We start from the raw sequence: 16,128 nt of genomic DNA, 5'->3' as shown, positions 1-16,128 counted from the left end.
GCCCTCTTCTCTCCAGAGACCACCTGCTGTTCCGCCTCTGCTGGAAAGCCCAGGAGCGCCCCCTGCAGGGCTCAGACCCTTTGACAGCACTTGTCAGTGCAGGACCAACAAATGGGATCCTCTGCTCAACAAAAGGATCCCACGCCCCTGGGGATAAGGCCGAGTTCCTTTGGCCCCTGACCTGCAGCCCTCCCAGCCCTGGGGGCCCTCACTTCCGGCGGTGCCCCCAGCCCTCCCCTGGCTGCGTCCCGTGCGAGGGGCTCCTCCACCGCAGGCTTCACGTTTCCCCTGGGGTGTGGGCACTGCTCCACCTGTTCGGCCGGGGGCAGCTGGGGTCTCCCCGGAGGGCAGCTGGCCCAGTCCAGCCAGCAGGCAACACCCCCGAGGGGCTTCTGAAACGGCAACCACCACCCAGCTTTCTCTACTGGGTCTGCAGGCAGGACCGAGGATCCTGGAGGGTGACCCCGCGGGAACAAACCCGCCAGAACAGAGACGAACTCCCCCGCCCGCGCCCCCAGACGCCGGCAAGGAGACCACGGGGACCCCGGCCTGGGGGGCGTAGCTGAGCCAGCGGCAGAGCGGGACCCGAAGACCTTAACTCAGTGCCAGCCCCGAGCGCCACAGCCCACCTGTTCCTGTTGGGCAGGACCCTTCGTGGCGATTGGTCCAGGGAAGGTCGTCCCACGACGTGCTGCCCGCCCCGTCCGCCCTCCACGCCCCGCCTCCCTTCCCTCGCCCCGCCTCTCCCTCCTCCCTGCCCCCCCCCCCCGCCCCCGCCACTACGCTGTCCTCTGCGCACCCCGCCCCTCCGCGTCCCGCCGCCTTCGTAAGGTCCGTCTCCCGTGCCCACCGGTGCACCCGCCCTGGCCTTGGTGAACGCACTATCTGCAGCCGTGAGGAAAGCCAGGCCCCCTCGACTTTACTCCTCTTCCCATTTTGCAGGTATTTCGTTTTTATTTCATGTTCAACGGCTACGGAGACTTAGCACAGTGCTCTTTTATTTAATGCAAATACAAGCCATCAATGGTTTTATGAAGTTTGTGTCTTTAAATAAAACAGAACAGGAAAAGAGGTGCATAAGATTAATTTGAATTTTCCTGGAAGTGATTTTTAATATTTGTAACGATTATTTGAAACTTGATTGATTTGAATTCGTAGATACAGGAGCATAAAGTTCAGCTTTCCAAGTACACTGACTTTGCCAACAGCACAAACAAGTTAGGAGCGACATTCACCAACAGACCAGACACATCAGTAGTAACCCACCATCGCACAGACAGGAGAGGAGGCTCAGAGGCTAAGTTACTTGCAGTGCACTCATCTCCGGAGAGGCTGGTCTGAAACCTTGGTCCTGGACCTGCCCATCCTCCTGCAAAACGCCCGTCCCACAGATCCAGCAAAGTGTGAGCCTACCAGGAGAATTCCACGGAAGATAGAATTTTGCTTCTCATTGTTGATTAGAGTTAAGGTTTCAGTACTTGTTGGTTTATGGGACACGTTTTCCCATTTAGAACTGTTAGCATTAAGTATCTACTCAGTAACCACAGCTCACCACAGCAATCGGGACCTAAATGAGACCATGATCTATTTTCACACCATCTAACTACGTTAGGTTCCATTGGCACTGATGATGAACAAATTTAAGAAATGGCAGCCTTTTCGAAGGTTGGATAGAGCTTTGTGGTTTCAAATGAAGTGGAGACTTAAGGAAACCACGGATGTCCAGAATCCTTTTTGGTAGTCAGTTTTGTGTTTTCTGGGTTAGGATTCTGTATAGCCCAGGCTTTCTGACTGAGAATTGACTTTCCTACGTGATATTACCAGGAGTTCTAGGGACCAGTCAGCTAACACGTATGCCTAATATAGCAGAAGTAATGATGGGGGCCATTAAAAACAGCCCTTGGAAAGAGATTTTCAATTTTTCATTCACAAAGCAAATGAAGCTTCCTAATTGCTACGAACACAGCCGGAAAGCTCAGCTCCTACTAGCCTGCAAGCCCTTACTCTCTGCTTCCTTGTGTGACCTTCGCCTCTATTACAGGAACAGCGTGGCTGCTTTCTCTAGTTCACTCGTGTTCAAAGAACTCGTGGCAGGCTGTGGTAATCATGGCGATGAAGGCCACAAATTCCTGGAAGTCACATTCGCCATCTCCATCGTTGTCCAGTGTTTCCATGACTTTGTCCACAGCCTCCTGCTCTTTGATTTCCTACGAGAGATCAGTCACCCAGCTTGTTTTTAAATGAAATTTAAGGCCATCAAAACATGATTAAAAGTTGGCTGGCTTAAAAAATCTGTATCAGAAACAACCTAAGATATAAAATGCGAGATACCAGGAAGATGTCTCCTGGGACCAGAGGACTGTTGTCCAGGGGTCTGTGCCTTCTCTATCTTACTTTAGGTCCAGTGGGACATGGGCTATTTGTAAAGACTGAATGGAACAACCAAGATCTGAAAACCTGCAGGTTGTTATCACTATACTTAAAACAGAACACCCGGAAAAGAAGAATAGCATATCGATCAGCCAGGGTATATTATAGGAAAATGTCTTGAAAGAAAAAAAGAACTTTTGGCCCCCCTAAATTTTTCAGTTTCTGTGTGTGGCAGTGTCCACAATGAAGGCTTCCATGGATTTTTATGCTTTGAAAGGTTTTGTTTTGTTTTGTTTTTTTGTTGTTGAAGTAATTCTTTAGCATGCCCTAAATTTGTGAACTCCATGTGTTCTTTTTGCCACTTGAGCTGCTTTCTAGGTGTCATGGAACTTTTTCCGACAGTTCTTCCCAACACAGAAGCCAAGCGAATAGTCTTACAAAGTCTCTGAGGAACAAACACGGTGCAGGGCCCTAACCATGTGAGAATGTGGCATTTTCACTGAAAAAGAACATCAGTGCAGGTTGTTCAGAAGAACAATTCCCAGTGCAGCGGAGGTTGGCCTGAGGAAGTCTGGTGTAATATTCAGTGGCTGCCTTCAATCTAAAACATGTGAAAGACTGAGCTCAGCCGGCGTGGCACAGTGGTTGAACCAGGAGGTCATGGTTCGATTCCCAGTCAGGGCACATGCCCAGGTTTCGGGCTCAATCCCCATTGTGGGGCGTGCAGGTGGCAGCCATTCAATGACTCTCTCTCATCATTGATGTTTCTTTCTCTCTTTCCCTCTCCCTTCCTCTCTGAAATCAATAAATATATATTTTTTAAAATAAAACATGTAAAAACTGAGATTCCAGCGGAGGTTGGGCGGGACCTATAAGCATAGGTTGGAAGATGGATGGCAGCAGTGTATTATTTCAATTATACTATTGGTTTGCCTGCTAACCAAAATTACCTTGATAAAACTAGGCCAACAAACGTTCGTGATACCTTGGCATACTTACCTTGAATTACTTATCTTTTATAAATTGTGGTTACCACATGGTAAGCTTCTTCTATATTTTAAAATCAATAGCAGTTACTGGTTTTTGAACTTTCACTGTATGTTAAGCACTTGACAAAGACTATCATTTCATCCTCACAACAATCCCTTTTACAGAAGTAACTGGGACTTCGATTAAGTTAGAAGGCGGGATTGGTGGGACTGAATAATTAAACATGTGAGTGAGGCAGCTGCCACTTGGACTTGACTGCCTGAGAAATCAGTCCCAGAATCAGACTAGGGGATGCCCCCTCCCCCCCTCCCCCCCCTCCCCCCCCCCCCCCCAAGCCTGCAAGTCACTTCCTCTGCTCTGGTGGTGCCACTCAGAGCCTTGGAGTGTTTGCGTGGGGGTGGGACAGGAGAACCAAGCCAGCTGCAGACAATGGGTGCTGCCCCGATGCTGGAACTTGGGGCTCACCCTGCACCGAGAGGCTCAGCTGGCTGGGATGGTGGCTCCCTATCACCATCACCATCCCACAGGATGCTCTGGTGTCTTTCCCGGAATTAGCTCCTGGTCAGACATCCGTGCACTGGTGCATTGGCTGGCCTTCTCCCTGTGTGTGATTGGTCACTTCCGAACCTTGGTTCTGGGTACTAAGGGGAGGTCAGGCACCAGTCAGATTGCAGTTCGTTACCTTGGGGGTGTAAGACTGGTGTGCAATGGAGACGATGGGTGGCTGATCCAAGGGCAGGAGCTAGTGGGTAGGGAAGTGAGTCCTCCATGAGGTGTCTGGACATTCTTTTACCGCAGATCAGAGTGGGACCTGTGTGGGGGAGGAGGGCTCATCAGGAGTCCTCATGCAGCTTCCTGAGTTAGGGTCCTCACCAATGTCTCTTACTCCATGAAGCTCCCTGCAAGCCCCCAGGCCTCCTGCCCTCAGTCAAGTAGGTTGTGGTCCTCCATGGATGTGCCAGCCTGGGTGCTTCCGAAGCAGAGGCCATGTCCTTGGGCCTGTGTCTCCCCAGTAGTGAACATAATGAGTGGTCGGTAAATATTTGCTCAGTGAACGGCATCTTTATCACTTAGATCCGAGGTCGGCAAACCGCGGCTCGTGAGCCACATGCGGCTCTTTGGCCCCTTCAGTGTGGCTCTTCCACAAAATACCACATGCGGGCGCGCACGTACAGTGAGATTAAAACTTTGTGGCCCATGCACAGAAGTCGGCATTTTGTGGAAGAGCCAGTATTTTGTGGAAGAGCCACACTCAAGGGGCCAAAGAGCCGCATGTGGCTCGCGAGCCGCGGTTTGCCGAGCCGCAGTTTGCCGACCACTGACTTAGGTGGATGCTAAACATCTAGCTAAAGCTAAAATAGTGCTTTTCCCCCAAACAAAAACTTATCTTTAACGTCTTCTTTTTATGCACATGGCCCATGATAAGTCGTGAGTCTATTTTCCATCCATTCTGCCATCACTGCCGTAAATCCTTAGATTTTTTCAGAGAAATGTCAGCATTATTTGGAATCTGTACTTTTGCCTTTGAGACAGCAGTTTTTTCTTGATGTTCCTACTACATACAAAACCAATGAAAATGAAGACAACACGGTTCAGCTAAGCTAAGCTACATAATGAGGGTTCAATCGTGCAAACGAGTTTCCAGAAGCAACCTAGGAGTCCTGAAACAGACCCGGAATCGCCTCCTGTCTGCTCTGGAGAGGAAGTGCACAGGAAGTGGAGAGGAGAATGCATAAGCTGTCGGTTTTAAAAGACTCACCTCCAAAAAATGGGAAAGCTCGTTGTTGATGAGCTCCTTGAGTTCGGATTTCTTCAGCTTGTGCTTGTCGCCCTCCTTTCCGGAATACTGATGGAAAACATCAATGAGGGCCACCACGGCCTTCTCCAGCTCAGACATCCTAGGGGCCCACAGAGGAAAGGTGCCTTCTCATGCTCTGTGCCTTGTTTCACAGAGAACAGCTGACATGTTACCTATACAGACATCCACCCAGAGGAGGGGGCTGGGCCAGCCTTGGTTCAGCTCCAGTGTCAAGCTCGGAACTGGCTCAGTGGTCACCAGCCTCCCATCCACCTTTTAGATCCACTCTTCCCCCTTTGCCCCTTTTCTCTGCCCCTGTTGGCTGCCTCGACAAGTTGCCAGGCCCTCTGGCTTCTGATTGGGTTTGGCCAATGGGAAACTCCAGCAAAAATATGAAGGCAGCCCTGGCTCATGTGGTTCAGTTGGTTGGGCATCGTCCCGTGCATCGAAAGGTTGCTAGTTCAATTCCTGATCAGGGCACATGCCTGGATTTGGGGCTCAATCCCCTGTAGGGGGTGTGCAGGAGGCAGCCGATCACTGTTTCACTCTCACATTGATGTTTCTCTCTCTCCCTTCCTCTGTCTCTAAAAATCAGTTTAAAAATCTTTTAAAAATATGAAGGCAGAGCAGTGAAGGAGTTCTGGGATTGATCCCTGCCTCCTACCTTGGGGCCCCAAGTCAGTGACAGTGCAGCTGAGCAGAGCAGTGCTGCAAGCTGTTAGAATTAATAAGAAAGAAGGTGACGAGGAGCCAAATGAGGGTACAAACATCAATAGTCGTCTTATATTCTGTCAATAAACAATTGGGAAACAGGAGGACAATTCCATTCATACAGCAGCACATACGTATTACTAGGAATACGTTTAGCACAGCCGTGGGCAAACTACGGCCCGCGGGCCAAATGAATAAAACTAAAAAAAAAAAAAGACCGTACCCTTTTATGTAATGATGTTTACTTTGAATTTATATTAGTTCACACAAACACTCCATCCATGCTTTTGTTCCGGCCCTCCGGTCCAGTTTAAGAACCCATTGTGGCCCTCGAGTCAAAAAGTTTGCCCAACCCTGGTTTAGCATGAAAAGTGTAGGTCTTTTCAAAAGATTTTAAAGATCACAAAATGTAGGAATTTGCTTTCCTTTGAACTAATATGTAAATTTAACTCATTTTTTAATAAAAAAATATTTACTGGAAAAATTAATATGGTAGAATTTCCACACATTTTTTGAAAAAGAACATCAGTGAAAGGTACTTTGACCTACTAGAAACAAAAACGTATTATCAAGTTATACAGTTAAGCTGGTTCCGCTCAGGAACAGGCAGGTGCAGCAGGAGCCGCCGCCAGGTCTTTCTTTAGGATCCAGGGAGGTGCTGCCTCAGTGAATGGGGGAAAGGCCGCTTATTCCCTAGTAAGTGTTTCTCGGCAGTTGCCAACGTCAGAAACTTTCTGCTTCCCTCAACACGAATCTTACACCATAGCCTGTGAACTGAAGAAGCACCTGTTCAAACCTGGGGGTTAGGCACTTTTTACAAAGGACAGTTTTTCAATTGTTTCACAAAACTGAGACACTCGGCCAGAGGAATTTACCGACTTTAGACCTTGAGTTCTTCTTATTACAGAATCCTAGTACCATTATAGAGAGAGATAAATACAAGAGTTACATCTCCTTGTGGAAAAATCATTCCCATGTTGGGTATGTCACATCTTAAAAATAACTTGGAATAAAATATTTGAATTTTTATTTCTGACTTCCCAAGGGAAAGAGAAATGAGGGTTTTCATCTTGGCCTGATTTTTGCCAAAGTCACACCATTAATTATCATTATACTTGGTTTTAAGTCCCTAGTAATCAGATATATCATGTACCGATAGGACAATTCAGATGGATGGAAATCTTTAACATTTCCTACTTTCTTATCCTTTGCACTCAAATTTCAATTATTGATTTAAAAAAAAAAAAAAAAGAAACAAAACAAGCCTCAGTTGGTTAGAGTGTTGTCCCAATATGTCAAGTTGCGGGTTTGATCCCCAATCAGGACACATACAAGAATCAACCAATGAATGCATAAATAAGTGGAACAACAAATCAATGTCCCCCTCCCCTTTCCTCTCTCTCTCTAAAATCAATAATAAAAAAAAGAAAACGAAACCTTTTATATTACCCTGATGCTTCTCAAAATTCATGATGTTTTGGGGAAGAGGAAGGTAATTTTTTTTGTGTGTGTGAAGTATGACTAGTGGGATTTTTCTAAAAGGAAAAGCATGGAAAATATACTTCATATGTTTTAAAACTCCATAAAATCTGATTTTCTTTAAAACCATACTAGAAGTTAATTAATTTATTTTCCCTGTCAAATTCTTCCCGTTGACTAAGAAACAATTGATGGTGTAAAGCTCATCTTTTAAGAGAAATGGAAATCAAATATCCATGTTCCTTTTGCACTTCATTCTATGACTGTCACTCCTGCTTCAATTAGCCTCTTATTCCAGTGTTAATCATTTTATGTCGAAAACAAGAGAAGTTTTGGGCTTTAACACATCGCACATGATGTGAGGGTTCCCTCTAAGGAAGGGGCCCTACCTACTTGAGAAATGATCAGACTGATGAAAGTTAAATCCACCATAAACCCCGATTTCCTTGACCCCAATTTATAATTCACTTGTGAAGACCTCTCAGTTTTCATGGAATTTCTGAGTGGGTGTCCAGAGGCCCTGACATTTCCCTTTGAGGGAAACGGGAACACTGAGAAGCAGTGCGTGCCCAGGGCTGGGGCAGGAGCAAGGAGAGAAAACACTCATCTGTAAGGAGGGCTAACCTAGCATCAGGCTGCCCGTCCTCCTCAGCCCTGCGGAAGCAAAAACCCTCCTCTTCAAAGAGGAGAGAATCAATATTTGCAATACTTCTGGGAAAATGTCAGCAATCACCAGACCCGTGGTTTCTCCAATTTATGGTAATAAAAACATGGGCAAGATGAACCTCTAGCTGTCTAGGCTTGAGGCAGTCATGCCCACAACGCAGCAGTAAAATCCACACTTTGAAATGCTGCACTTATCCTAAAGGGGCTTTCTGAACTACCACCCAGTTCTCCAACCCACCTTCTGGGATCCCTGCCCCACCCCAGCCCCCCAAAGAGCAGGCTTTCCCCCCTCACGTGTGATCTTGGTTGCTCTTCGCTCTTTGTGGTCACCTCCTGGCGGCAGTGTCCTAAGTGGCAGGAATGGTGGGGAGGGATGGCCTTTTATTCCTTCCTCTGGGCGTGGGTCCCTTGTGCAGTCCCATTGCAGGCCCAGGCAGCCAATGGGGGCCGAGGGCAGGGTGGGGGTGGCTGGGGCAGGCAGGCCTGCACACAGGGCTGCATTGACCAAGCCGCCACCCGGGGACTGCACTTGGGCCAAGGAAGAAAACGGCCTGCGGGGCAGGAAGTGGGGAGTCAGCTTTTTGTGCTGTTTTAAATTTACACATGAATATTAATGATCTTCTAAAAGCAAGGTTGGTGGTGGGGAGAGGAGAGAGACAGATTAATGGATTCAAACAACACAAATGTTCAGCCAAGAACTTGAAGCGTCCAAGTGCAGGCTGGACCATGCTGGTTTCCAGTGGAGAGGCCCTGAGCCCTCTCCTGTCTCCAGCTCCCCCCACCTGGCCCCCACTAGCTGGCAGGATGCCCCGTGGACATCTGTACCCTGAGCTAAGAAGGGCTGCCTCACAAAGCCACCGAGCTCAACATCAGCCGGGACTGAGACATTTGGCAAAATAGATACTTGGTTCATTTAGGGGAAAGTCCTTGTTTAATATGATTGAGGACCCATGCCAGGCACTCTCCAAGGCCTTCTCCTTCATCCCAGGGCACACGGTCACAGACTTTCAGAGCCAGACGGTGCCACAGACACGTCCTGTCCAATTCCTCAGTTCTGCAAAGGGACAGTTTCTGTGGGACTGAGGCCCACAGCCAGCCACAGGGAAGCCAGGCCCAGCCTCCCGCCACCATCCTCAACAGCACCATACCTGAGACATTTCCAAGCAGAAACCCAAAAGATATGCATTCCTTTAGGTGATAATTCAAAAAACGTTGGCTTCGAAGTAATAAAAAGATGCCTGACCCAGAATCAGGGCCCTTCTGACTCAGGTTCACAGTGGCCATGGACGGATCCAGTACACAAAGATGTCTGTGGACACAGCTGTTCTGTTGTCATCTGTTTTACCGGAAACTTGTCTATTCAATACCCAGAAGCATAGCCTGGAAATAGCATGGGGCTGTGAGCCTTGGGACCTGAATTGTCTCAGCCTGGACCCCCAGCCTATTTCTTTTCTTTTTTTTTTTTCCCTTAAGCAATTTTAATCACAAACTGAAGGTAAAGGGGTACAGGCTGGCTCTTAGAGCGTGGTGGCTGACTCTAGGCCACGTTCCTGGAAGTACCAGTGGGGGAGTTGGGGGGTGTTTCTTGGCTTTTCTTTGAAATAGGATGTAATCCTCCCTTGTCCTTCCTGATCCCCTGTTGGCAAGTCCTCCCACATAACACCTTCCGCCTCCTTCTCCAGGATGCACTGGGCCGTGCGCCAACTGAACACCCAGCCTATTTCTTATAACCAGTTGACTGTGGAAGGAAAAACGTGAGCTCGGTTTACAGGTGGGTCTGCAGGATATGCTGATCCCACCCTAAGTGGACAGGTACAGCACTATGGCCCCACTCAAGGGGACCCTACAAACAGTGGCGAAGGGAAGTCCTCTCAGGGGCTGAACTTTGAGACGCACATTGGGTTGTCTCCTGTGTCTTGCGTGAGAAGTGGCCGGTATGTGGATGTGTATTAATTCAGGGAAGGCTACTAATAATTAGTCAGCAACTTGGACGGAACAGATTTGGAAACTTGGCTTCTGGAAGAGCCATCCACTGGCACATACTGCAGAAGAGGGTTTGAATAATCAGCTGGAAAGTGATCGATGCTGTGTCAGAGACATGTCTTGTCCAAGTGCTCTGTTCAGCCAGCTCTGACTGCCTCTGTTCAGGAGTTGCTCACTGTGTCCATGAGTGAAGTGATCAAGTGGCAGGCGTGGATGCGTGCATGTGCTCATCATCATGGCCTTCCACTCACCGAAGCTGACCAGGCTTTGAGCTCCCAGCAGCCGAGACCAGCGGTGAGTCCTGTGGTGCCCAGCCAGACGCCAGGTGGCAAGTTGATTACATTGGACCTCTTCCATCATAGAAGGGACAGAGATCTGTCCTCACTGGAATAGACATATATTCTGGGTGCGGATTTGACTTCCCTGTCCATCCTGCTTCTGGAAGCACCAGCATCCATGACCTCACTAAAGCCTTAGCTACTGTAACGGCATTCTGGACAGCATTGCCTGTGGTCAAGGAACTCACTTCAAGCAAAGGAAGTGCAGCAGTATGCTCATACCCATGAAACTGAGTGGTGTTATCACACGTCCCATAGCTCAGAAGTGGTTGAAAGGTGGAATACCTTCCTGAAGAGTCAGTTATGATGCCAGATAGGAGGCAGCATCCGGAAAGGGATTCTGTATTACCGGATACAACAGACACTCTGAACCAGGGGCCGTGACGTGGTGCCATGTCCCCACAGCCAGAATGCTCTTCTCACTAGAACACTGACTAACCTACTTACAGAATTTTTGTTTCTTGTCCTGGCAACTTTGAGATGGTTTGGAGGTCTTCGTCTCCAGAGGGGAATGCTTCCACTCGGTGTCATAGTAATGGTCCCACTGAATTGGAGGCTGAAATTGCCACCTGGCCACTTTGGGCTCCTTATGCCTCGGAACCAGCAGGCAAAAAAAAAAAGGGGGGGGGAGGGGTTAATCTACTGGCTTGAATGATTGATCCCCATTACCAAGGCGGGGAGGGGCGGTCAGGGTTGGGTTACTGCAACACAGTGGAGGCCAGGAGGACTATGGTGCCCAGGGGCACCTGGGCAACTGGGGCATCTCTTAATACTTTCATGACCAGTTAATGAAAAACAACCACCACCAAAAAATACAAATAAAAAAAAGCAGTAAGACTATTGAAGACTCAGGTCCTTCAGAAATGAAGGGTTTGATTACTCTACCCACTGAGGTACCCAGAGCAGGTTCTACCTGAGGGCAAAGGAGCTAAAGAATGGACAGCTGAGGAAGGAAGCCATGATGTTACCTACAACCTCATCTCACTACCAGTTACAGAAATGAGGGCTGTAGCCGCTTCGTATATTTTTTTGCTTGTTATATGCATGTGTTTATTTCCTAACCATTTTCCTCTCTCCTCCCAATTTTTATTTTATAAACAAGTTGTTGAAGGTTAACATTTTGGTTTAATCTTTAGGTGACTGAGTTTTCAGTGGAACCATGACTGAATTTGAGGACCAAGTATAGCGATGGGTGTCGTGACCGTTGGGTCTGTGCATCTTCTCATTTGAGGGAGAACTTCACTTGTCACAAGATGGATGTGTCTTTTTAGGGAGAAATAGAATTATTTAGTTATTGTAAGGGAGTCCACATGTGTGTGAAATTTTACTGATGGACACCAATTAGCCAAAGAGTGGACTGGGCTGTTATGGGTGTATTACCTCTCAGGTCTGAGTCTCTGCTGCAGCACCTGCATAGCATTCATAGACTAGACTCTCTGATTGGGACTCCTTACAGTGAGCATGATGTCAAGTTTTGTAGTGAGGGCGTTAGAAGGGGGAAGGGGCTTCCTTCCATGTTTTGCTTTGTCTCACTCCTTCACAGTCCTTCACAGCACCTGGTGGTGCTCTGCCCCAGCCACATGTCCAGAGAGGGCAGCCCTTGGAGACCTTGAAGCCTGGCCTGGGTCCAGTGGCCCTTTCTCCCTGGTTCTTCTGATATGGACACAGCACAGCCCAGAACTTGCACTAACATCAGCTCCCTACTCTCTCTGCATGTCCATCCTCCAGCCTCAGCATCCCTGTGCCCTGGAGGTTGTTTCTCATGACTTTCCTGGTGTGGTCACTGCAAGGCCAGGCTCACATTCACGCTGGCACCCCAACCCCCTCTGTGCACCCAGCCCCTGCCTGGGCTCACCTGTGCTCTCTGGGGTTGAGTCAAGAGCTGTGAAGAGCTGCACTTACACCTGCTTCAAGCTAACCAGTTGGCATGTTCTTGTTTTCCAGATGCTGGCAGGAGGCACGAGGTTCCTGGGTCAGAGTTCACTCACAGAAGAACCAGTAGCCAGAGCTCCCTGTTGGCCTTGGTTCCCCTCGTCCAGTGATGGCGAACCTTTTGAGCTCGGCGTGTCAGCATTTTGGAAAACCCTAACTTAACTCTGGTGCCGTGTCACGTAGAGAAATTTTTTGATCTTTGCAACCATAGTAAAACAAAGACTTATATTTTTGATATTTATTTTATATATTTAAATGCCATTTAACAAAGAAAAATCAACCAAAAAAATGAGTTCGCGTGTCACCTCTGACACGCGTGTCACAGGTTCGCCATCACAGCCCTAGTCCATGGCTGTGAGGCAGATGGGCCTGGATGAGGGCGTGCACACGCGGGGCATGTTCCCAGGAGGACACGCTGAGCTGGGGGTCTCGCTGCTTTCACACCAAGTGGTGATGAACTCAGCATTTGTCCTCCTTTCTCAGGGTTGCTCCCTGCAGCAGCCCTGAGCCTGGATAAAGCATGGCAAGGGCCTGGCATTCTTGACATGCCTGGCAGTAACATTCAGGACACTCAGGGCCATGGGGGTTTCCTACCCCGGCAAGTGTTCCTGCTGCCCCCACCTGTGGACCAGCTCTGGCCTGGGCAGACAGCAAGCTTCTTCATCATGGTATGAACCCCAGGCTTGGGGAGGGGTGCCCCTTCTAAGTCTGTTCTTCCTGGGTTATTTTTTCTCAACCGTAGGCTGCCCTTTAGCTTTCTCTGTGTAGTTACTGTCCTGTCCCAGTTTCATGAGTCTCTACGTTAAAGTTGCTCTGTTTAAATTACCCTGTGGTTTCTGTCTCTTACTGGACCCAGACTGATACATTAGTTAACAAGAAAAATAAAAGGGTTTATTATTATTTTTACTACTCATTTGTTAGTCTAAAATGATTTCAAAAGGAAAACATTAAAAATATGCTATATGGAAAATGTAAACTTAGCAGAAGGAACAAAATGGAGGAAAACAGTAGTGCTGATGTCTGAAATCAATAGTTATTTTTTGAATATATAAAATCCCCAAACTGATGTACTATGATCTGTTTTTTGTTTGTTTTTTTTTTGAACAGAACACTTGCAACACCAAATGTGTGGGTTTTTTCCCCCTCACATTAACCAATTCTCCATCAGCGGGTGTCCTACAATTCAATACAACTCTGACACCATCTACCTGGAATTGATGCAGACGCCACAGGTGAGGGGCTCAGTCCCACAAGGCTGCCCCCACTTCAGACATATTTGCAAATCCCGAGCCACACGTACTTTTGACTGACTGCCTATAAATTGGGGTTTCCCATAACCCTCTCCTCGGATTCAATAATTTGCTAGAACAGCTCACAGATCTCAGGAAAACAGTTTACTTACTATTATTGATTTATCAGAAAAACTGTAACTTGGGAACAGACAAATGGAAGACATGCGTGGGGTGAGGTTCAGGGGAAGGAGTGGCGGAGCGTCTGATCTCTCCGGGGGCCCCACTCCCCCAGCACCTCCACCATGTGTTCACCCACCTGGGAGTTATCTGAACCCCATCCTTTGGGGATTTAGGGAGGGCCCATTACGTAGGCATGGCTGATTAAGTCACGGGCCAGTGGTGAGTAACTCCCCCCTGAGTTTGGGGGTAGAGCTGAAAGGTCCAACCCTCTAATCACAATGTTGGTTTCCCTGGTGACCAGACCCCATCCTCAAGCTCTCTAGGGGCCCACAGAGTCACCTCATGAGCATCATTTCAAATGTGGTTGAAAGGGGCTCATTGAGAATAACAGAAGATGCTCCTCTCACCCCATCACCCAGGGAATTACAAGGTTTTAGAAGCGTTGTGCTAGGACCCAGGATGAAGACCAAATATATATTTCTTATAGCGCAATATCAGATGGTGTAATAAGACATTGTAAATGTACATAGCCCACCCAGAAGAGGTATAGGTACTATTTCCCAAATAATAAAAGAGCTTAGGGAGACAGAACCGACAGAGGCTGGTTGCTGGATAGCGATCACTACCTGGCTGTGTGTGACCTTGGAACAAATGTGTCTGGTGAGTGACAGCGGCCTGACTCTGGCTTTGCCGTCTCTGTGGTCAAGAGCCATCTGCTTGGTCCGTGTTCATGGCACTGTGGGAAAACGCCCAGCACTCCCATCTGCAAAGCTGGGGATGACTGGGAGGAGAAGACAGAGGCTCAGCCCCTCCCACGTCTCGGCCACAATGCCAAAGGCACCTCGTGCAGGCCTAATGGTAAAGATCTACTGAGGGGTTGGCTTCCCCTAGCTGGGTCAGGTGGGGTGGGGGGTCCGCATTGGTCATGGTGGGGAAGGGGTCCACTTCCCAGGCAGGCGTGCCTTCCCCATCCAGGCAGTGGGCACAACACTTCTGCCAAGGTCTTCTCCTGCCACTCAGAGGCTCCTCCTCCCTCAGCCCACCTTCCGTCTACCCCGCAAACCTTCACCGCTGAACTCAGTAAGCAGCCCTCGGCCTCGGGAGTCTGCTCAGGGGGCAGGAAGAGTCATTCCGGTTTGATTTTTCCAGGAGGAAAGGTCTTGGGCAGCAACATTGTTCTCTCGCACAAAGGACTGCCATGCGCCACCAAGCTGCTCACGAGGTTGGTTACAGTGACCCCAGCCCATTGAGAGAAAAGGACGCCTGTGTTCTAGAGGGACGTGGGAGAAGGGACAAAGGCTTCTGTTGTAGTAATTGCTAGTGTGGAGGCGACGAGGATCAATTGTCTTTCCTGTTCTAAAGAAGGCTGCTACCAGCTGCAGGAGGCCAAGGGTCAGGGCTCATGGCTGGAGTCGAGGGGCTGGGTTCAAATCCTGCCTCTGACGAGACCTTTAGCAAATGGCTTAACCTGTCTCAGCCCCTGAAAGTGGAAAAGCAGGTACCCTTCAGAGGACTGGTGTGGGGGGAGGTGAGGAGTAAATGAAATTTTGCACACATGCGTGTGCATATGCACATGTATAGAGCGTGAAGTGCCTAATCCACTCAGTTAATGGTCATTGTTATCATGAAAGATGCTACTTTTGTCTATCAAAAGAACCTGGACCTGTCCTACCCGGTTTTGCCCAGTGGTTGGAGCGTCGGCCCGAGGACATGGGTTCAATTCCGGTCAAGGGCACATACCTTGGTTGCAGGCTAGATCCTGGCCCTGGCGGGGACAGGGGCAGGAGGCAACCCATCAATGTGTCTCTCTTACATCGATGTTTCTCTCTCTGTGCTTTCCCCTCCCTTCCACTCTCTCTAAAAGTCAATGGAAACGATATCCTCAGGTGAGATTAACAGCAGTAACAACAACAACAGATCCTGGACCTGTCAGGTGAACTCCTGGGACAGAAGGCAGACAAAGCAAAGCAAAGAACAGGACAGAGATTTCTTTCTGCGCCAGCATATGAGGGTCCAGAAGTGTGGAATGAACTCACTGGCTAATTTAGAATACTCTGAGTCCAGGAGGCCCCCAATGCGGCCAATGGTGATGGCGTATCTGTATTTTGTGAGTATCGTGTTTTATTATTTTTATACCACACCAAATTCCATGAATCCATTTGGTTGCTAACCAGTCATTTCAGAATCGCTGCTCCCTCTCAGAAGGGCAGCCCAGCGTGAGCAGAGCTGCTGGGGTTTGCTTTGGATCCATGGCAACGTCAGGGCCAGCTCGGAACAGCAGGGCTTTTGTTTTTGTTTTTGTTTTTTTCTTTTAAATGTTGAGAAGGAGCTGGAGCTGGGAGCACAGGGAGCACACTTTCCTTGGCCTTGCTTTGTGTGTGTGTGTGCGGTTTCTTGCTCAGGGAACTGCTGCCAGGAAAAGGCATCAAAAGGAAAAACCAGTTTCCCC

General features: G+C 48.6%; 1 protein-coding gene across 1 annotated transcript; it reads right to left on the bottom strand.

The window, feature by feature from the left end:
- Window positions 1–972: 972 nt before the first annotated feature.
- Window positions 973–8,411, bottom strand: S100B (S100 calcium binding protein B). Its single transcript, XM_070407014.1, has 3 exons — window positions 8,309–8,411; window positions 5,120–5,258; window positions 973–2,207 (listed from the first exon to the last, which is right to left on the bottom strand). The coding sequence occupies exons 2-3, from the start codon at window positions 5,255–5,257 to the stop codon at window positions 2,067–2,069; spliced, it is 279 nt and encodes a 92-aa protein (XP_070263115.1). The 5' UTR covers window position 5,258; window positions 8,309–8,411; the 3' UTR covers window positions 973–2,066.
- Window positions 8,412–16,128: the final 7,717 nt, after the last annotated feature.

This window comes from Myotis yumanensis, unplaced genomic scaffold (genome assembly GCF_028538775.1).
Source record: "Myotis yumanensis isolate MYYU_CA2020_CCGP unplaced genomic scaffold, mMyoYum1.0.hap1 SCAF_2, whole genome shotgun sequence".
NCBI classification, from domain to species: Eukaryota; Metazoa; Chordata; class Mammalia; order Chiroptera; family Vespertilionidae; genus Myotis; species Myotis yumanensis.
The sequence above is the reverse complement of the archived record's forward strand: the minus strand, read 5'-3'. Positions and strand labels throughout refer to the sequence as shown.

What these genes read in the sequence shown, in the direction of transcription:
- S100B (XM_070407014.1), bottom strand. Translation starts at nt 5,257, where the DNA reads ATGTCTGAGCTGGAGAAGGCCGTGGTGGCCCTCATTGATGTTTTCCAT. An exon ending in AGCTTTCCCATTTTTTGGAG is followed by an intron (nt 2,208 to 5,119) that starts GTGAGTCTTTTA and finishes GATCTCTCGTAG; the next exon opens with GAAATCAAAGAGCAGGAGGC.